Source organism: Protopterus annectens, chromosome 4.part0, assembly GCF_019279795.1.
Source record: "Protopterus annectens isolate FY-2018-M chromosome 4.part0, PAN1.0, whole genome shotgun sequence".
Taxonomy (NCBI): Eukaryota; Metazoa; Chordata; order Ceratodontiformes; family Protopteridae; genus Protopterus; species Protopterus annectens.
In genome coordinates, this window is record NC_056733.1 from 757,614,447 (window position 1) to 757,637,201 (window position 22,755).

At 39.6% G+C, this 22,755-nt stretch overlaps 1 protein-coding gene across 2 annotated transcripts in view; it reads right to left on the reverse strand.

Moving 5' to 3' along the window:
• GOLGA3 (golgin A3) overlaps window positions 1–22,755 on the reverse strand; it is a 1,508,539-nt gene that overhangs the window by 787,323 nt on the left and 698,461 nt on the right. For both annotated transcript variants that reach the window (XM_044068715.1, XM_044068714.1), the window contains exon 9: window positions 7,644–7,781. In XM_044068715.1, coding sequence (XP_043924650.1) covers window positions 7,644–7,781 — 138 coding nt within the window. The remainder of the gene's footprint in view (window positions 1–7,643; window positions 7,782–22,755) is intronic.

Consider the following 22,755-nt stretch of genomic DNA (forward strand, 5'->3'; position numbering starts at 1 on the left):
CTACCAAAAGCTGGTCCACAACCCTCACTACATCTTATTCGAAAGATTACTGGTGGATCTGAAGGAAGCTGCCGATGATGATTCTGGTCTCTCAAGAAATGGACTAAATTGTTGTCCCAAAAAGGGGCCGTAAGAGGGAGAATACCGGGTTCTGGGAAGGTGCTCGACCTTCGGAACCGGTGATGTCAGTATCAGTGGAGCCGTGTAAGACATCTGCACCATGGCCAGGGGATGGTGCTGACGCAGGTACAGTGGACGGAGCCTTGTCAAAAACAAGGTTGGCACCGAGGGGGATGGTGCCAAAGCTGGTACAGCGGTTGCAGTCTGAGTCAGAATCAAGGGCGGCACCGAGGGAGAAGCCAGGGACCCTGGTGCTAAAGCTGTCTGCGCAAAAGGCACGGGAGAAGCCCGGTGTCTACTCGATTCCGAGGAAGACGGGTATGTCAGAACCGAAAGACTCCGTTTCTCCTTTTGCTTTTTAACACCCTTATGCTTAAGGAGGTGGTGAGACCTCCACAAAGGGCGATTTCAACATACCCTTTAGAATAAGTTTCTTCTTGCCTTTAGCTAATGAACGGTTGCTAAAGCTAGAACAAATGTCACAAGAAACGTTAATGTGGTCAACGCCCCAAACAATAAACACACCGGGCGTGACCATCAGAGTTAGGCATCTTACGCACGCACTTATCACACTGCTTGAACCCAAGCTTGGCGTTATCCAACATTATAACACACTAATACTACCACACAAACAAGAAGATAAAGGGATAGTGAAAAAACTTTTTTTGTGTGTGTACAGAAGGCTAGGAAAGAGTACCAATAATGGTACTAAGAAATACCAAAAGGTAAGAGAAGGGCCTACTAAGGTAGGGAAGAGGGAGTAGTACCAACGATGGTACGAAAGAACTACCACGGTAGTGGGTAGGGTTTAGTCAGAAAATAAGAAAGTAGAGACGAGAAATAACCTTAGACTAGAAAAACTGGCTAATAAATACTAAGAACTAGAGAAACCACAAAAAAGCTACACTTAGCTGGAGAGAAGGCTTGGGATGTCTGACGATGAATGTGGAAAACGAGATCTGAAGAGACTATGAGAGGGGCATTGTGGGTAGGTCTTAGCTGAGAGTTTTTGTCTGGCATGAGCTTGGTACCGGCTGTATCAGCTCCAAGGACGGAACCAAAGTCCTATCAGTAAGGAATGAATGAAGATTTACAACATTAGATGAATCTTTATACCCCAAACAGACTCCAAAGAATTTTTCTCAAGCAACTGGCAAATGTTGGAGGCGTGATGGGGAAGAAGACAATAACTGGGAATATATATATTTTTGGGATGTAATGAGCTGGCACTCTTTAAAAATTCCCTGCAGAACACTCAGATATATTGGGAGCGCAAATGGGTGCAACTAAGAAAAATGATTTTTCTGAGCAGGGATACAGGATCTGAATTGCCTACATAGCAAGGCCTTGTTAAGTCTAATTCTGGTGGCTACCAAAAAAGTAGTTACTAGAAAATGGAACTCAAGAGTCTAAACCAACAATATTTGACATACTGAATATTGTAACAGAGATAAAAGAACCGGAAGTGGGATCTTTAAAAAGGGTATGAGCAAATTGCATAGAAAAAAATGGAAATTATTTGAACGAATAAAATTCTGGAGGAGGAGTGAGGTATAGGAGAAGGCAGGAATTGATCAATTTATGTAATGCTGGGTTGATGATAAATTTACAAAAGGATATGTGTAATATATAATGTTTGCAACTGGGAATGTTAATATGGCTTGCTCTCTTTTATATAAATGTATGCATGCCTGTCTTAAGGTGATATTTTATGTTTTTGACAACTTTATTAAATTAAGTGGCTTTTAAGTAATTTGTTTATAACTCCATTTTCTCTCTCACTGGACAGTTACTGTCACAATTTTAATCGTACATTTTCACTGATGTATTTATTGTATGAGCTTTTGGGATATTCGGTTATGATGGAAGTTCCAACTTTGTATATACAAAAGCGCTGTTTATTTTTATATTAAAACGTGTTGTTTACAGTAATTTTTGATTTTTTTTAAATGATCAAACTTAACTTCTTTCACATATCTATGCACTGTTTGGAGTCCCCAAGGTTGGAATAGTTGTATACAGAGGCAGGACACATTGCCTAAATCTAAGGCTAACTGCACACTACTTTATGTTTTATGTCAACAAAGGCAGTGTTTTGCAGTCACATTGGGAATTTAAAAGGGAAGATATACTGAAAAACTTTTAATAAATGGACAGTGGATTTACCTTAACAAATGAATAGTGGTATATGGCTACTGTGTGTCTGGAGTAGTGCCTTTTTGTTAAGGGGGTCTTAGTGGCACAGAGGAATTGTCAGGCAAAATTAATACTTTCAAAAGAAACAATGATTTTCTTCAGTGTATTATCTTTGTTTCTTGGTTTGGAGGTAGTATGTGCTAAAACAGGAGGACAGGCATGTCTCTACTGAATATTTTATGAAGTGTATACAGCTTTGCTTTTGACAACTAAAGGAAGTAGCTCATCTTTAAAAAATCAGACAGGATTACTATGTCTGCCATTAATGAATTTGAAATCATGTTTATTTTTTGTGGGATGCTGCTGGAACGAGAACTGCAATGCACAGTGATTTTCACTGTTTTATGTTGATTAGTCTTATATTTTATGGACAAACATCATCTTTGGCAAGGTTTGATTTATAATGAGTACAAATAAATAACCAATCATAGTCCATGTTTCTGAACATTACATAACTTTCAATGAATAATTATTTGGTCATTCTAGGTTTCTTTGTACAGTGGTTCTTCAGAAACTACCTTCTTTCCCACATTAAGAGTGAAAACAGTGACTGCTCGAGACAGAGTTTCTCTTTTCATCAGCTCTGTGCATCTGTACAAATGGCATACATAAATTTAAGAGAATGCAGGATCTGCCCTCCAAGCGGTGAATGTAAGGCGGTACAATGAAAAACTATTTTCAATCTGCACTATTAGGGTAAATCTTATTTTAGTGTTTTAATCAGTTATGATCACTGCAGTAACTAGTGAGCAATCATGTTCTGATATTAATTTACTAGAAGTTTATTCTTCAGAAAAAGACATCCATCCATTCTACTTGCCTAAAAGTTCCTGGCAGACTTGGTGAGACAAAACCAGGAATGATGGAATATACTATATCCAGATGCTACTGCCATGCTTTCCTTGCGGGTCTATATCTGAAGCGCGAACCTTGAAAAGTTCAAGTCTCATATGATTGACCCATATGAGCGAACTTTTAAAAGCTCACAAGTTTCAGCTAAGATCGCTGTAGGGAATATTTCCCTTTACTTCACTGTAGTGCGATCTCTGAGTTGGTATATTTAAGTAGCGGGGGGCAGCCCCACATGAGGGGTGCAGGGGGGGCTTGCCCCCCTGCTCAGAACGTTCTGGTAGGTTTTTTTGTTTTTGTTTATTTTTATTATATGGTCGATGTTTTAAAACTTCGCTCATATGGTGCTGATCATATGAGCGTCGAAGTTTTAAAACTTCAAGCATATAATATAGACCCTTTCCTTGCCAGAAGTGCTGCATCATTATGTGTGAACATGAAAGTCAGTGACAATCAGACTCCTCTTTCTGTCTACAATTTCTACAGTACAGAATACACACTAATGTAATGATAGGATGAGGAGTTAGACAGCTCCTCTAACAATTTCTCTTCAAAAGGCTTGCTGTAATGGAATGTGTGTGAGTGCGGGAGTGTGTACGTGCAAGTGTGCATGTGTGAGCTGAGAAGGTGGCTTTCAGTGAAGAATCTTTCAAAAGCACTTGGTTAAGGTTCAGAATGGCCAAACATACAAGACATAACACAGGACATTAGCAGCAAAAAGAAAGGACCAAACCACAGCAATAAATCCCGCAGGCAGTATGGAAGAAAAAAAATGTCCCTGTTCGTTACAAAGTAAAGCAGCACAGTACTACTTGGGGTAAAATAAACAAACACCATTTGCTATAAGCTGCTGCTGCTAAGATTCAAATCATTTTAACAATGCCACAGTGTATCCTACACTACTTTTGAATTGTGTGTTACTATGAAGGGCCAAAGAAACGTGCAGCTAAGGTGCGACTACTACAATTACACTGAAACCAAAATCAAGGGGATCACTAAGGTCCTAAAAAAATGCTTATGCTACGCTTTGATAAGACCACAAACTACAGTCACTTCAAGAACTTCTACAGACTTTTGGAAAGGGGACAAAGTTATACAGGGCTAGACTATGTGGGACAGCTTAATTGGATTTAAACAAAATGCCTATAACACCATACCAGAAAGAATGCTTCCCAGCTGTTAGTAAGTTTCACGATAAGCTAAGTGAGATACAAACTGATTAAAGCTTGACAGACAAGGCCCGCAGAAAAGTCTAGTCTGAGAAAAGGGAACATTAAGCAGAAGCAAAACAATGGTATTACAAAAGGCTTGAAATACATGGCTGTAAGGTTTCCAGTCTAAAGGATAAATAAATGGCTGTAAAGTTTCCAGTCTAAAGGATAGAGTGTCAAAAGTGAATGTAAACATTTATAGAAATGGAATAGATGACCATACAAAGGACTTCATTGGACAGAAACTGGCTACACCTGGCATTTACAGGGAAAGTGATTAAAATGTAGGTGCTGAAGCTACTACACTAAGAACAAAATCAACAGGCAAAGCAAGAACAAAAAAGTGTAGGGGCAATGCACTCATAAAATACTAAAGCATGGACAAAATATTAAAAGGAAATGATAATAAATAAGACCAGGTTTGTCTTTCAATGGTAAAAGCTACCCTGCCCACCAAATCCAGTCCTTCATAGTGATGGCAAAAAAGGAAAGTTTAAACTGGGAAGCCAACACTGACAAAGAAAACTACTGCCACTGTGCCCTCGTACCTTAATCAGTTGAGTAGATGAACAACAAGTGAATAAATGTCAGGAGTGTGACTGAAATGTACATCAGGGAGTCCATACCAGAATAAAGGCCAGGGGCCACAACAAAGCCCTGTGAGCACTAAAATAGAGAAAGCACATTCATCTCGCAAGGTATTATTTAATGACATGCATAAGTCAGAAAGGTGAACAAGGTATCAACTACAGAAGTACGCAAACTCAGACGTACAACTGAGCAGTGCAACTGTGAAACACACACTCCAGAGAGCAGCAATCTGAATAGTGGGGTGTTTGTTCCTACTACTAATTTGCCATAGTGGAGTGTTTGTGTATATATATATATATATATATATATATATATATATATATATATTTACACACACACACACACACACACACACACACACACACACACACACACACACACACACACACACACACACACACACACACACACACACACACACAACCTACACACACACACACACCTACACACACACACACACCTACACACACACACACACACACACACACACAGAGAAAAGCCATACAACAGAAACCAGATAGTTGAAAAGTTTTATGACCAATTCTGTACCACTGGTCTTGGAGCTGTGAAATTCTTAATTCTAGCATTTCAGAAAATAACACCACATTACCTCTAGTTACAATTAAGGTCAATATGAAACAACTTAGCCACACAGTTGGGGTAGTTAGGACCAGATGGTAAAAATGACATGATACAGAGTGCAAAGTACAGTTCAAATGTTATTAAGTACCTTATATTATAACTTGTATCAAACATGCAACAATTCTAATTTCTCACAAATAAAATTAAAAAAATTATGTGAGATTTACAAAAGATGTAGGAGCAACCATAAAACAAAATGTAAAGATAACTAATAGACAAACTATGAAGAATGTTGAAAATCTCTCACACAGTACATGGCAGGAAATTAGTGCCTCACTATTACGCTATAAATGCATAAAACAAAATATAATATGCATTAAATTCAGTTAAACTTTTTTACTATCAAGTTCCCATACTAGTTCAAGGTTAGTCAAAAGCTTTATGACCTTTCAATAAGCTACTGGGTTCACTTAGACAAACATGTCTTCAAGTCCAGCACCGTGGTTATAGAGGAATGAAGCACTGGCTGTGACCCAGGTGACTGGGGTTTCATTTGCAGCCTTGCATGACAGGAATCAGACAGGGTAAGAGGAAGAAAGGTGCAGAGCTTGCTCACCTCTCTCAGGGACAGGATGGACATTCAGTGCATGTGCAAAGCATGATTTTCTTGGGGGAGACAACAGAAACCTCTTCCCTGTAGGCAGGGCTTGTCCTGTTTGTTATGCTTCTTGCAGAAGTTAGGAACAATTCAGCACTGATGCCAAGTACTTGCTCATCTACATGGGTTACTAACTGACATGAGCATGGAGGCTAGGCCACAAAGCAAAAAGTCTGCTACTCCACATGGATGACATCCCCCACCCTCTAGTCTGTCTATCTCTCACCCTAACGAACTTGGCTCTTGCCAAGGGGGAATAAAGGGGTCAAGCAAGGCAACTAGATGGTCAGTGGAAAAAGTACAGCAAAAGAACTATATCATCAAAAGAAGGAAAACAGCTTAGTTGACTGCTGAAGTAACATTGAAAGCAACAGAATGGGGGAGAATATTTAACATGTAGCAATTTCAGAAAGGCTGAGAATAAATTTATGTGAAGCAGGGAAATAGGTAAGGATACAAGGGTGACAGACTGTCAAATGTTCAACCCAAATTAAAGACTTTATGATGACAGAAGATACAATCAGAACATTTTTTAATTCATCAGAGCAGTTAGACAGAAAAAGATACCCAGACAGTACCAATACTAGTCGGAGCAATGGGTCTTATAAAAAAGAATCTACAATCATATTTAGATGCATTGCCAATGCATGTAACTCCGTAAGAATTGAAGGAGTCATGACTGGGCACATTGCGGGTGTTGCAAAGAGCACTTCTGGCTGACTTCAAAGCTTGAAACAATACTAATTTCATTCATTTTAATTGTACTTTGACTTGGGAATTGCGTCCATTCCACTGATGGTATTAGAAACCCAAATGATTTGGAGAAATTTAAAAAAAAAAAAGGGGTGAAAAAGAGCAGCATTTTACAGTATTTCTACTTTTAAATGTCATACATAATGCAAGAAAAAAAAGGAAATATGTAGTAGCATATCAAGAGCAGATACATATTTTTAAGTATCCTGCACTGCTCCCGGGCACCACAGTATCACAGTGACTACCACTGCTGCCTCACAGCCCTTATTTTGAGTTGCCTCCTTTACAGAATTTGCAAATATTCCTAGTGTTCACATATTTCTGAACGGTGGTCCAATTCCTCCACTCCCCATCCCAAATATTTCCCTCATGTGAGCTGCAGGTCCGCTAAACAGCCTGCAATTGTGTGTGCAGATCTATTTTACAGGTTGGCTCCCCATTCAAGACTAGTTTCTGTGCCTGACTTTCACTGAAAGCTGGGATAAACAACTGGTCCCCACTAAATCTGGCCTGGAATAAGCAGCTAACTGGAGAATGAAAGTGAATATACTGCTTCTACAAATGTAAATTTAACACAAACAATCAATATTATGAAAAAATATCACTGGAAGAAATGTAAAAAATGTATGAAAGCATAGACTGCAAGAATGATGAGAGAGAGAGACATTCAGGCCAACATTTACCTCAATACTCTGAAGCTGGGCTGCAATGCGCTCCTTCTCTTTGATTGATCGATGCTGTGTTTCTGTCAGTTGTTGGGACAGGGCCACATTCTCCAACTTAAGGTGTTCCAGCGTTCCTACCTGGGTCACATTACCTGCCTGAGAAAATAAATCAGGTAAACAAGTTTGTAAAACAAAGTGAAGTTACAAAACCACCACCAAAACATATACCTAATGGTACGCAAACAGCATACCTAGGAGTTACTGGTAGTAAGCACTTTAAATTTTCTATGTACATTTACAGACTGTTTCTTGTAAAACATCCTGCAGTTCTGGAAAAGAACAAATCAATGTTCTAACAGTTGAACTTGCCCAACAGGAGAAACACTACACTTGTCAACTTATGCTTCTAAAATACAATATCATCCTCTTAATAAGGTACCCAAAACAAGCTGACTGATCTTAACTCTCCCCCCACCCCCCTTTCTCGCATCTGATCATCAGCTGCCATTAGCTACTCGCCTCATTCACTGGGTCTTATCAAACTGCACATATAAGGCCAGTGAGTAGATCAAGGATGCTGGGTGCAGTACCATCCTAACACTGGGGAGTGTACCCTATCCCTATAGCAACCTTGCAAGATGCGCAAATGGTGCATAAACACTTCTGTGTATGAACCAAGCAGTATACTAACTGCAGTATGGAGCTCACCAGGTACTTAATGCTGCTACTCCAGCAAAATAAGTGTCCACCTCACATTCTTCCCCACTTAGTTCCTCCAGTACCGATGCCACTAACTGAACATGAGTTGTCAGGGTCACAGTAAGTGATTTATTCCTTTGCCCCATGCAGCCTGCTCTGGCTGATCTCATCTTAAAAGAAGATTTTGGTTATTCATCTACAACCATAGCTCTCAGAGTTGGACATCAAGTGCCTCTACAAGATGTCAGCTTCTACTAAAAAAAAAAAACTTAAGGACTTTCAGCAGAATTCCACCCAACACAATAATGGGATAACCTTCAGCCAGACTTGCAATGCTACTCCATATACACCGGAGGGGGGTTGGGAATATGACACTGAGAACAGATACCAGAGTTGCTGAAACACAAGTCACACATTGCCTCAACAACAATGGTTACAGATGGCAATACAAACTTATGGTACATGAATATGGATCACTTACCCCAGACATTGACAAATTTCACTCTACTTTGGAGCATCTAACTTCCTGAAGTTCCAAGAAGGATGCTGCATTATATGCCATCCTATGTGGCTAAAACTTCAAACAAGCCAAGTACTGAAGACGTAGGTAATTTAACATGAGTATTCAAGCTGTACAAGTAGCACCACAGAGAAGCATACACACAAGTTCACTATCCATACTTCTGTAAATGTTCACATTCACTGCCTTAAAGCAGACATTGTTGCAAAAGTCAAAAAGAGGTACTGCACTAAGTTTTCCATAAATTTTATTTGCTTTATTTTACATCAATTTGTTAACGAGGTAAGCGGGCTGATTCCAAGATCTGCTTCAGCCACAATCCAGGACACAGGCACAGTACAACAGTAAGTTAATAAAAAGTTAATGATCTTAAATGAAAGAAATTAAAGCAGTACAATGAGAGGTCTACACATTTATGGAATACATTAAGACAACAATACAATGAAATCTACATCTACTTTTGAATTTTTGTACAATTTCTTTTTTCTAACATGAAAGCCAATATCAAAAGGCTCTGGCTGACTAAGTTTTCAGATGACTGCAAGTTAGGAGGAGTCACTGAATCCTCAAATGACTTTGCAATTCTGCAGGAAGCTTTGCCCCAAATAAATACCTGGTGCCAAAATCAAGGACTGAAACTAAATGTCAAAAAATATATTACTGTAACCTTTGGGAAGTCAGTTACCCCAGGGAACTACCACATTGACAATATGCCCCCTAGGAGTTGACCTAGTTGCTCAAGATTTTAGAACTTACATAGACAATGACCTAACTTTTGACCAACATGTGTCCATTGTTGTAAAGAAAGACCTTCGACATTGCACGGCTTAAAAACAAAGGGATTGTGTGTCTAGATCTAGGGATGTCACTAGCCTTATTAGGCCAATCATTAAATATAATGTCTCCTTTGGCTTGTATCTGTCCAGACACATGCAATAACTGAAGGACCACAGAGATATCTTACCAAAAGGATAAAAGCCTCCACAACATGTCCTACATGGAGTGACTTAAAGTCCTGTCAGTATACTCGGCATCCTAGAAACTGCTAAGAGGTGACCTTTGTCCGGAATATAAATGATGGATTTACTGCACATCAGCAAGTCAAATCACATTAAAAACACTCAGTCAAGGGATCTAAACCTCATTTACAACAGAATACCACTGTTCTGGAACAGACTCCTCATCCACATAAAGCAAAGTTCATCCCTGGTGATAGCCCTTGGCTAAATATAGAAGAATGGGGGAATCAATGCTATCTTGGCCAAAAGCGTGTCACCAGCAAGATTTTTGGTTATTCCCACTGAATGTTCAACAGAAGTGGAAAGGGGGGGTGCATACAGAAACATCCCCTTCCGTGGAAAAGACAGTGCGTCCACCTTCCATGCCCCAGGATGTGGAATCCTGGCACAATACTTGGGAAGCTGTCTGTTCATCAGGGAGGCAAAAAGATCTATCTGAGGATACCCTAATCGATGAACAAGGTTCAGAAACACATCCTTGCTCAACATCCACTCATGGAATTGAGTCATGGACATGCTTAGAGACTCGGCCATCACATTTTGAGTTGAAGGAATGTAAACAGTCTGGAGGGAAACCTGACTCTGCTGGGCTACCTCCCCAGGGGTATAATGCCTGTCTGCACAGGATATAGGACTTTGTCCCTCCCTGCTTGTTGATGCACCAGAGGACTGTGGTATTGTCTGTGAACCACCTTAGAACCCCTGGTGAAATCCTGGATTTGAAGATTCTGATGGCAAAGGTCAAAGCTCTCATTTCCTTTATGCTGATGTGTGATCACACATCCCTGACTTTCCAGTTTTCCAGAGTGGCACCTCATCCTGTGTCTGACGCTTCCATGTACAGATGTCCTGGGTGGGTGGAAGTGGTTGAAGGGGTAGGCCTGGATTTCTGGAGACCTGGAAAATCCACCAGTCTAACTCCTTTGTCAAATAGGGTAGGAGGGGGACAACACATTCCAGAAGGTGAGAGTGTTGCTTCCAAACTGTTCTCAGGAACCATTCAAATTTCCTCATTTGTAGTCTGGCAAAAGGAAGCATTGGAATAGTTGAGGCCATGAACCCCAGGAGGCACAGGAACTCTCTGGCGATCAGGGACTGAAACGGTATTATATCCTGGAAATAGGAAGCAAGACAGAGGATCTTTTCTGGGAGTAAACAAGCTATCACTGTGCCTGTTCGAATCCTGACCCCCAGTAGGACATGATTCTGGGAGGGGATCAGGGAAGACTTTTGGAGGTTGATGGTAAACCCTGGCCATCTCAGAAGGGACATTGCGTAGGAAAGACTGTGCAGGAGCATTTCTGGAGATGGGGCCTGGAGGAGCAGGTCATCCAAATATGGAAATATCTGTATGCCCCATAGTCTGCAGCAGACTATAACAGCGGCTAAACATTTTGTGAATACTCTTGGTGCCATAGATAGACCAAAGGGTAAAGCACAAAACTGAAAATGAGATGAAGCCACAGAAAAGCTTGGAAATCACCTAAACCAATGGTGAATGGGGATGTGAAGACAGGCATCTTTTATGTCCAATGACATCATGAAGACCTGGGGAAGAATAAGAGGTAGTACAGTAGGCAGAGTCAGCTTGCAAAAGGTGGAACTTTTAGAAAGGTGTTTAAATGGGAAGGGTCTAAGATGGGCTGCTAAGGGTCATCCTTTCTTGGGACCAGAAATAACATGGAGTAAAATCCTTTTCCCCTTTGGTTGGCTGGCACCTCTTGGATAGGGCTTGAGAAAGAAGGGAAGAACGGACTATTCTAATTGGTCCGCTGATGGCTGTGGATTCCCTTGAAGGTAGGATGGGTTTCCCATACCATGAAGTAACCTTGGTCAATGATGGAGAAGACCCAAGAGTCCTGGGTTATCTGTTTCCAAGTTGGGAGGGAAAGACAGGTCAAGAGAAAGGGGTAACCCGGTAGTCACAAACTACCAGGTTTGGGCCTGAAAAGGCCATTACTGAGAGGGTGTGGAAGAAGATTTAGAAGAAGCCTGTCTCCTAGCATCCCTCTTACCTTTGAGTGGGGCAGACTTAGTTGCCTTCCTAACAAAGGTGGTTGTGGCTGGGTAGTTTCTCTGGAAGTGGAGGACAGGGGAAGACAAAAATGTGTTTTAAATCCTGGAGTTCCTTCCCCTTTTCCTGAAGAGTTTTAAATAGCTCTGCAGCTGCAGTGCCAAATAAGGCTTTGTTATCCAGAGAGGCATCCATGAGCTTAGCTTTGCTATTACCCAGTAAGGGCTGTAGTCCAAGCCATGAATACCTTCTCAGGACTGAACCTGTAGCTGCAGCCCTAGCAGTAGCCTCCACTGCAGCATAACTACATTTGATGGCGTGCCTAGTAACCTAGGAGCATGAATTAAGAATGCTGGAAAACTTGGCTTTGTTGGGAGAATCTGGAAACTCTGACAGGAGTTTCACTGCATCCGCCATAAGAGCCAGGGAATATTTGGCCATGTGCATCTGATAATTCATTGCTCTAAATGCCAAGGTTACAGAAGTATACACTTTTTCCCCCAATCTCTCCATAACCTTGCTCTCCTTAAAAGAGGGAAGCAGGGAGGTGGAGGTTAAAAGTTTGGAAGCTTTACCTGCTGTCACTGATTTAGTAGCTGGGTCAGCAGAGGGTGCCTTAAAAAGGAACTTGGCATCCTCAGGCACCTTATAAAACCTGACAGTGTGCTTGGGAGCAGGGGGCTGGGAGTCTGGGCACTTGGAAGCTGCAGTGAAGGTATCCAAGAAGGCCGGCAGGACTGGAGGGATGGCTGAAGGACTACTGGATTTCATCTGTAGGAGGGTCATAGTACCTTTTCTGAATCTCAGAAACCTGGCATCAATCCCAATTAAAGTCCTTTATCTTCAAAATGGTCTCCCCAAAGGAAATATCCTCCCCCAGGGGAATCCGCACCATTAACTTCCTCCTATGGGAAGGCATAACACAGAGGATAAGCAATTTGAGTATAGTAGGCCAGACATTCATCCTCTGATGAATTGTCCTCCTCAGAAGAGACATCCTCTGCCGACCTCTGCAAAGGGGTAGAAGGAGAAAGAGCTGGTGCTGGAAAGAAGGGGCTGAAGTCTGGTGGAGGGCCATGAAGGCATTAGAGAGGCCTTGGGTTAAAGCCTGCCAGTCAGGAGTTTGATTAGAAGCCGGGTCCTGATAAGCCGGAGAAATATGTTTAGTTTTTAGTTTCTTTTTCTTAGGAGCTTCAGGGGTCAGGCGATGAAAGAAGAAGGGCCTGACATCAGGCCTCATTCCATGATGTCAACTGGAACATCTTCATGTCCAACAATATGCGTGACTCCGCACAGGCCTTCAGAGATAACCAGCCGTGACCCCCCCCCCCCCCAGGGCCAGAATCGGATGCCTGCGAATCCCTCTGGGACGTGCCTAGAGATTCCTTGATGGCTTCCACCATGGTACCTGTCGAAAGAAGCTCTGCAGATTCTGCAGTGGCCCCTGGGCCTACATCAGCCTTGGGAGGGAAGCCCAGAGTAGAGGGAGCAGCCATAGGATCAGGCCAAGGCCTCTTTGCCTTCTTGAGTTCCAGCTCTACTGAGGGGCCCGATGTTGGTTCCATGTTTCCAACTAAGCGCTTAAGGTGCTGTTTCTCCAATTATTATCTCAAAAATTAATAATTATTACCTAAAAATCCTTTGGTCAGAATCTCTATAGCTACTTTCTTGCTCTTTTCTGGAACAAACATCCCATGACCCTTAGAAATACTACCCATTTCCAAGATTTCAAGAAAACTCTCAAATGATACCTCAACAGCTCCTGGATCTGTCATTGTAATCATCCCACTTGAACTCGCTCCCTTTCTCCTTTCACTATTCTCTTTATTTCTCCTTTCACTATTCTCTTTATTTCTCCTTTCACTATTCTCTTTATTTCTCCTTTCACTATTCTCTTTATTTCTCCTTTCACTATTCTCTTTATTTCTCCTTTCACTATTCTCTTTATTTCTCCTTTCACTATTCTCTTTATTTCTCCTTTCACTATTCTCTTTATTCCTCCTTTCACTATTCTCTTTATTTCTCCTTTCACTATTCTCTTTATTCCTCCTTTCACTATTCTCTTTATTCCTCCTTTCCCTGCTTATGACTCTCTAGCATACCACTTTGAATTTTACAAATATCTACTGATGAAATACCAGTGCATCTTTTCCTAATGTTTAGTTATATACTTACTTCTCACATTAATGTACTTGTTGCTGCTTTTTATACTTACTGTTATCATTTTCGCCAAATTGCTATTGTATTTTTCTTTTTTTCTCTTGCCAAGTTTGTACTGTGGAGCTTTTCTCCCTGGGCCTCCACTGAAAAAGGGCTTCTGCTCAGTCGGACTATCCCGGTCAACAAATGTCAAATAACCTAAGGGATGCTAGGTGGCTACAGAGGGTTTTAGGAATAAAGGCCTTGCAGATAGCGCAGGACGTGTGATCATGGTCTGGGCCTAAGCAAAATAAGCAAAGCTCGTGGAAGTCTTACGTGGAATTTGCCTTCCGCACTGACACTTGCCCTTCTTAGCTGACTTGTACTCACAACAAAAAAAACGCAGAAGCCGAATGAAAGAAAAAGCCCCAATGGGGTACTTATCTGAAGCACAAACACAAGTTCTCTGGTAAGCGACAACCGGAGCTGGCAGTCGGACAGGTGGCAGAAAAGTTCTGAGGTAGGTACATGCTGATGTCACCTTTATACCCGATGTCTCTTTAGGGCCGACGTGCTGAGTGATATGCACTGTCGCATGTACCTTGCAGTAGCATTTAGAGTTTGCTATACTGGCCGGATGTACAAGTCAGCTGGAGGCGGACTTTCCTCATGTTATGAATACTGCAGCACATGAATAGAAGGACATTCTATAGGTGGAAACCATCCTCTGCTAGCATGCAAAAGTTGCTGAGTATTCTAGATGCATGGAATTAACTCGTATGACTATGCACACTCAAAAACAGGCAACATCACAAAAGATGAGGAGAAATCTTTACACTTTTTTGTTTACCGGGAGCCAGATTGTAGCCATGACTTAATCTGTTAAATAGACACCTTAATGGCTTAAGGGTAAGACAAAAAGCAACGAAGATAAAGAGTCACCCTGTAACATCTCCAGTTGAATTTTTGTCCTTTATCATTGCTTAGCTGCAAAGTGGTTTGCCACTGTTTCATGGTCACTGTAATGTAATCTATCACTGTAGGGTGCATCTTCTACATTTGTAAGCACTCTTATCCATGAATGTGGAATGCTGTCAGATGCTTTTTTGTAGCCAATCCATGCCATACTTAGATTCTTCCCCTTTTTACAATTCTCTGTTCTGACTACTTAACAAATGATCCTTTGTTCCATATGACTTTTTTGTTACCCTTTTGTTCTAGTGCCATGACTGTGTTTTCATCTAAATGACTATAAACTCTGTCAGCATTAATTTCAGTGCAGTTTACACGTCTTCGGTCTATAGTTTTTAGGATATCTTGCAGGCTCACTCTTAAGGAGGAATGCTGTTTTCCCTGTTAACTATATTGGCACCTGTTTGGGGTGCGCACATAAACACTTCTTATTCCGGGCTAAATCTTCGTGTAAAGTTAATACTTTTAGCCAGAGGTTAGGTACATCTGGGCTTAGGGTTTTCCAGTTAGGAGCTTTATTTAATTTTGTTTTAGTTTCTCTGGCCGTTACTTCATCCCATTTCATATCCTGTACATTTGAACGTATTACTCTTTTATCCAACAAAAACCTTCTTGAGGCACACCACGGCAAATAAAAGTGAACCGTTTACTTAACTCAAGACTAAAACATTGGCATAAAAAACAAAAGCGATCGGGTTCAGCATGAACAGTTAGCACTTTCACATTTATCAAAATGCTTCCTCAGACTGTTAACGAAACATCTAAAATCAAACATTTTAAACCTCAACTCATTAACTTACTAGCCAATCAGTGTATAGACTAATCATTTGAAAAATGCTTTTAAAGGAGTTCACTTCATGTAAGTTTGCTTTACAATGGAAAAATACAACTGTATATAAAACAATGAAAAAACTAAATGAAAAAATATATAGTACAGTATGAAAAAAATAACATATAATTTGTGTAGTCTATAAAGATATCAAAATATATATAACAATGTTAAAAACACACTTAAAACTGCTGAAATAAATTAATACGTACATATAAAGAATAATACATGAAGCAATACATAAGCGTGTCACTGGAACACTTTTATTGAAAATAATTAATAGCCTAAGAGAGTCTGGGAACTTGCATGTCAACTATATAAAACTATGCGTCACTGTTTTCTCTATTTAGTGCTTACAATCTCTAGCTGCCAAAAAGGGTTTGAGAGAAACCCTGTCATTTAAGCCAGTAGACTTATCTGCCTGTAGCTTCATTATCCATCTGGCCTCTTTGTTCTGTATAGTTTTTATGATTTCCTAGCCTGTTGTTTTTACCTACTATCTCTATCACAGTAAATTTAAAACTGTGTGTGGTGCCTAAAGTAATAACATGTTTGGCTATAGCTTTGGTCTCATCTTCTTTGCTAACTGTATATATGTATTCACGTACTCGTTCACAGACAGTCCTATTGGTCTTTCCAACAGAGAAACACCTGCATGCAGTGCAGGTTGCTATATAGACCACATCCCTGCTCTTGAAATCAGCATATAAATCAAATTTGTATCTCCATCCGGTTTCAGGATGTATGAAATGGTCACAACCTGACATATAGCTACATTAATTACATGACCTGCATGCAAATGTTCCTTTCCTATCAGAGATGTTTGGTGATGGTTTAGCATTCTCATAGCATAACATTCTTTTCAAATTTTTTGTATTCCTATAGGTGTAGCTTGGTGTCGATCCTACTACTTTGCTGGATCTTAGTGTCTACTGTAAGAATGTTCCAATTCTTATTGAAAATGTCTCTGATTTTCGCATTATTAGTGTAGGGTATAACTATTTTATTAAACTTTTCTCTATTATCTGGTCTTGTTTGAACAGCCTCACCACCATTTCTCCTATGTATAAATGGCTTCCCTATTGTATTTCTCTTCTCATCATCTCCCTGTTGTAACATCACTATCTCATAAAACTCATGTAACATATCAATGGTCTTCTTAAAGGTGTTTTCATCACTAGTGAGTCTAGAGGCTCTCAACATCTGGCTCTTCACTATATTCTTGTAAATATGTGGGGGATGTATACAGGTACGATGCAGTAACGTGTTCCTCCTGCATTCTTTCCTATATAGCTGTGTCTATATATGTTGCCCTTCTTTCAATAATAACACATCCAGGAATTATATATATATATATATATATATATATATATATATATATATATATATTTTTCTAAATGCATCTATTTCTTCTTTCTTTGGTGGTGTTTCTATTCCCTTTTCCTTGTTTCCCAATTCTCTATAAAACTTTTTGGGTCATCAATTGCTTATTTTGTACTTCTCCTTTATATTTACCTACATAGATTCTAAGTTTTTCTGCCTGTGCTGATATATTTAGTTTATAGGTTCATAGGAGGTTACTAGGCTAATAGCCCTAGGGTCCTTACAAGCCTAGCCAAGTTCAACCCCTGCTACCTTAAAAGTCTAGAGACACGGTCTATGTTATAAGCAGATCTAAATTAGCACCGACTGACCCCATCCAAGAGGGACATAGGTGAACCCCCTGGGTTTCATCTGTGTCCCACTTGGTGAAGGGCAGTCGGTGCTGATTTGCAATAGTGTACGATAGCTCCTGGTCTTTTTTGATACTGCACATTGCTTTTATCACATCAATCTTTGAGTATTTTTTGTTGATCTGTTCCCTCTTTTGTACTCTAACAGTGACACTTCTGGTCTTAATTGCTTTACAGTTTTCTCTAATTGATACTCCTATGATAGCACTTGATTTCTCCTCTTCCTTTCTCTTACTGCCCTGTGTTTTTGTGATAACACTATCTGTTATTAATTTAGGTGCAACATACCTCTCAATTGTACAGATTTTCGCAGAACGTCCAGATTTTTGGCTCATATTTTTGGTCTGTCCCTCAAAAAAAATTGTTTTGACAAATCACTGGATGATCTAAGGATTAAAGTCACTAAATAATGACATGCATTTGAGTTTCAGACTTCATATCCTTCAGAAAATGCATAACACAAATCCTGTTATTCTAGAAACTATCTAAGCTTATAACATTTAAAATGTGTCCCTATTTTTGGACCCCCCCCCCCCCAATGATGTCAGGATTTGACATCAACATTTGATTCGACTTTAACCTACTCGCACCCACCCAACATGGTTTTCGTCCAGCACACAGCACAACAGCAGGCTTACTGTCATTTATCAACATTGTATACAAAGCTCTTGATGCAGGCCTACTAACATCAGTGATCCTACTAGACCTATCAAAATCTTTTGATACAGTGTCCCACTCAAAACTACTTTTACAACTTGAGACCGTAAACTGCTCCCCCACACACGCTATCTGATTCCATAGCTATCTACACAACAGAAAACAATCTGTTAGATGGCAAAGTAAGCAATCTGATTACCTACTCAACAACACAGGAGTTCCCCAAGGGTCTGTTCTTGGACCCTTGCTTTTTAACATATTTATTAATAATCTCCATAAAGCATCACTGCAAAGTACACTCATTCAATACACGGATGATTCAACAATAATTACATCCTCTAATCTCCTAAAGTTAACACAAAATGCATTTACTTCCATCGAATCCTGGCTTAATGAAGCTCAACTGCTACTTAATCCCAAAAAAATCAAAAGTTTTACTCTTCACAACCAAACCTCTAACTCTAGACTTTAAAATATTCTCTCAAAACAATACAGAAATTGAAATTGTAAAAACAGCCAAACTACTTGGCATCACAATTGATGACCACCTATCCTTTGAGAATCATATACTCAACTCAATCAAAAAGACCCATTTTAAGCTTGGCAAACTCTATAGGCATAAACTCTATTTGGACAAGTCTACCAATTTGAAATTAGCTAATAGTCTACTTCTACCCTCCCTCCTCTATGGTTCCCCCATTTTCACTAACCTACACACATCTCTCCTGAACAAACTGCAGTCGTGCTACTGTAAAATAGCTAAGTTTGTCTCCAACAACTGGTTTGAGTTCCCTCATTACCTAATTTACTCCCAACTTACTCTCACCAACAAACTACTAAATAATCCCTCCCTTCAAACTATAATACAAACACACACCCTACTCGGCATCTTAGGTCCTCTAACAAACAACTCAACCATAACTAAACCCAAAAAAAGAGCTAGACAATGTCTCTAGTCCCATGCCATTGCCAAACTTTGGAATGTGCTTCCTCTCTCTTACTCAACTAGACTCTAAAACATTTAAATTTGCACTAAAAGAACACTATCTCAATAACCTTGTCTGTCCTTGTAGTCATATAATTAAACCACCTTAAATGTTTTAGCCACTATACACTAGAAATACTTTTACTATCTTACTATAGCTGCAATTTACACCATCTGTCTTCGTATCCAATCTCTCTTGCTTTCTTTATTTCTCTGGCTGAATAGACAGAATTGTTTAAACAGTATTCTTACTTATGAGAATATATAAACAGAATGGGTCTATGACAATATCAAACGGTCGGAAAATTGAAAACTCAGGTAATAGAAACCTGTTTTGTGGGGGGGTTGTGCCCCCAACTAAATATATATATATATACTAACTCTGAGATCACACTACAGTGAGGAAAGGGCAAATTTCCCAATTTTCACTGTACTGTGATCTCATAAAATGAATTTCTATCACCAGGGTTTTCAGTTTTCCGGCCATTCAATATTTAGCTTATTCGATCCATTGTCATAGACCCAAACAGAATTAGCAAAAATCTAACACACTGGGTTTACATTCTTGTATTGTATACCTCTATAATATGCATTTGTCTTGTATATCCACTTCACTTTGTATTGACTTTAAAAGTTAAGCTGATGTTATGTAAAAATTTCTGATTGTATGGAGCTTTTCTCCCCGGGCCTCCACTGAAAATGGATCATTGGCCCAGTGGATTTTGCCAGTCAACAAATGTCAATAAATAAATAAATAAATAAATGTGTCCAGATTTCTCGCACTAAGAGGCTGAGAGGTATGTGCTGCACAGTAATATATCCCATTTACTTCTGTTACATCGCATGAATTTCTTTGAACAGTCTTGATTACTGTTTTAATTTATTTTATCAAACTTCTAGCATTTTGGGTGTTATTGACTTTCTGTAATCTATTTCTTTCATTGATCTTAATATGTCTTGTCCATCTCGATTAAATCAAACAACTTTTCCCTTAGATCATTTTCTTAAAACTAAAGGCACATTCTTTGTTCTCCGTTTCCTGCGGGCATTCTACAGAAGGTCCCAGAACATCTTCCTGAAACATATTCTCTTCAGCTTCATCCGGTGTCATCCATTGCTCTTTCATATGGAAACTTAGTGGCATATCACTCCACAACACTGACTGCATCAGAGTTGCCATAGTTTCCTGTTCTTCCCTTGTTATGCACTCCCACTGAACTTTTGTACTGGTTTCCTACTGAATATGGCAAATGATCAAATGCTTCCACTCAACTGGTTTCTCTTTAATTCTCCTTATTTGGAGACTCCTTGTTCTATCATGCTGTGTGATGTTACCAGAATTAAGATTTTCTATACTAAATCTTTCACTTCACAGGTAGTCCATGACTAGTTTCTATTTCTTTAACTTCTCCATTACTAATCCTCTTTTCTACTTTCCCCCTTTGTTTTCTTACTTTTTGTACTGCAAAATGTTCCATATCTGGATGCCTTTGCCTACATTTCTTTTCAAATATCTTTAGTGCTGCTTTTTGATATTGGTTAGTTTTGCTTTCTCCTTTGTATAAATATTGCACCATATTAAATCTCTTTCTCTACCATGTCCATACTTCTTCTTCAGATATCTTCGGCTCTGCCTTTTCTTCCTTACTTGGGGGACCCACTGCTCCATCATGCTGTGTACCTGTGTTAGACTTTCTACATTCAATTCTTCACTTTGCGGGTATTCCATAACTTCAGCTATTTCTTTAACTTCCACTCTACTAATCTTGTGTTCTAGGTTTCCCTTTTGTGATCTTATTTTTTGTACAGTGAAATTTTCCATACTTGGGTGCCTTTGCCTTTATTTCTCTTTGAATATCTTTGCAGCTGCTCCTTTTGTACAGATTCATCTGGGTTTCTCCTCATCCGCTGTGGTACAGCGGTAGCATTGTTGCCTCACAGCAAGAGGTTCTCCCGTTCGATTCTCGACTGAAGTGCAGGGAGTGCCTTCTGTGTGGAGTCTGCATGTCCTCCCCACGGTTGGATGGACGTTTGAAAGACATGCATAAATGGGCGTGCCTTCGTTGAAGGTTGGACGTTGAGCTGGCACCTCGGCATTCGTGAAAATCTACTGCCAATCATTAGAGGACCGGAGTTTCGCTGTGGTAACCCCTAACCAGGAAAAGCCGAAAGATCAACAACAACATCTGGGTTTCTCCTTTGCATATGTATTGCACCATATCTGATCTCTCCCTTTCTTTCCCATGTCCACGTTTCTTTTTATACCTTTGAAAAATCTCTAGATTTTGATCTTTATATTTTTACAGTTCCTTAATTGCTTCTTTTTCCAAATGGCCCAATGTTTCTTGGACTATATAATGTTTTTTCATTAATCTTTTGTATATTTTGATCACAAATTTGCAATTGAAGCTTTCAACAGCTTTTTCTTATCCATTCAGAAACCTAAACTCTCAGCTGGCCAAATGCTGTACTCTCACTCTGTCTCCAAGTTATGGAATAATCTCCCTCCCCCACTCAAGTCAATCAATAATCCTGCTTCCTTCAAAAAATCCCTCAAACTACATTTTTCCTCTCACTGGCTATGCCCCTGTACCCCACCTAACAACCCCAACACCTGAATTCCTTCTCTTACTATATTCACAGTTTGACTGTTGCAATTCACTAAGGATTTTTTTGTGTGTACTCCACCATAATTTCCCAGCACATAACTTCCTTCCCAAACTTTACGCAGTTTAACTATCACAAATAGGAATCTTTTGTATGTAATTAATGCAATTACTATGTCCTTTTTTACTCAAATTCTTTTTATGATAATGTAATTATAACAAAGACAATGTCCTATTTTTTCTTTTCAAATTATCTTCTAATCATTCTATGTATCAAGATGGTTTCTTTTACTTATGTATGTATTTCTATTGAATTGTAATTATATAATTCTGTGGAGCTTTTCTCCCTGGGCCTCCACTGAAAATGGGCTCTTCTTGGCCCAGTGGACTTTCCTGGTCAACAAATGCAATAAATAATTAAATAAGTATTTTCCTTTCTTCTAATTTCAGTCTTCATCTTTTTGTATAGCTTCTATCCAGAAATTCTGGGCTTCTTGCATAATGTTAACAATGCAATTTCTTTCTTATCCTCAATAGTCCCCTCTATCATCTTTATGGCCTATTAGTTTTTGTGTGGACTACTACTTTATACTACAACAGGAGGGCCATCCTCCTCCTCAGCCTGGCCAAACCCTATTGTAGAAATGTTTCTGTGTCTTGAGGATTCTACACTGCCATTTTTCCAATCCAGGCACTAGTACACTTACCAGGATTGGGCACTTTTTTATCCTCGGACTTGTGCATCAAGCTGTCTTTATTTTTTTAACCTACTTCTGTGTAGGATATATGTTGTATAAAATATAGTCTACAGCTCAGTGTCATCTTGGTGAGATTTTGTAAAAACAGGGTCCACCTCAAAGGTATTCACACCAAGACTTGAGGATGAATTCAATTCCAGCAATACTACTCTCCTTTGCTTACCGATTTTATTATCTCTCCATTCAGGCTGTTACATTG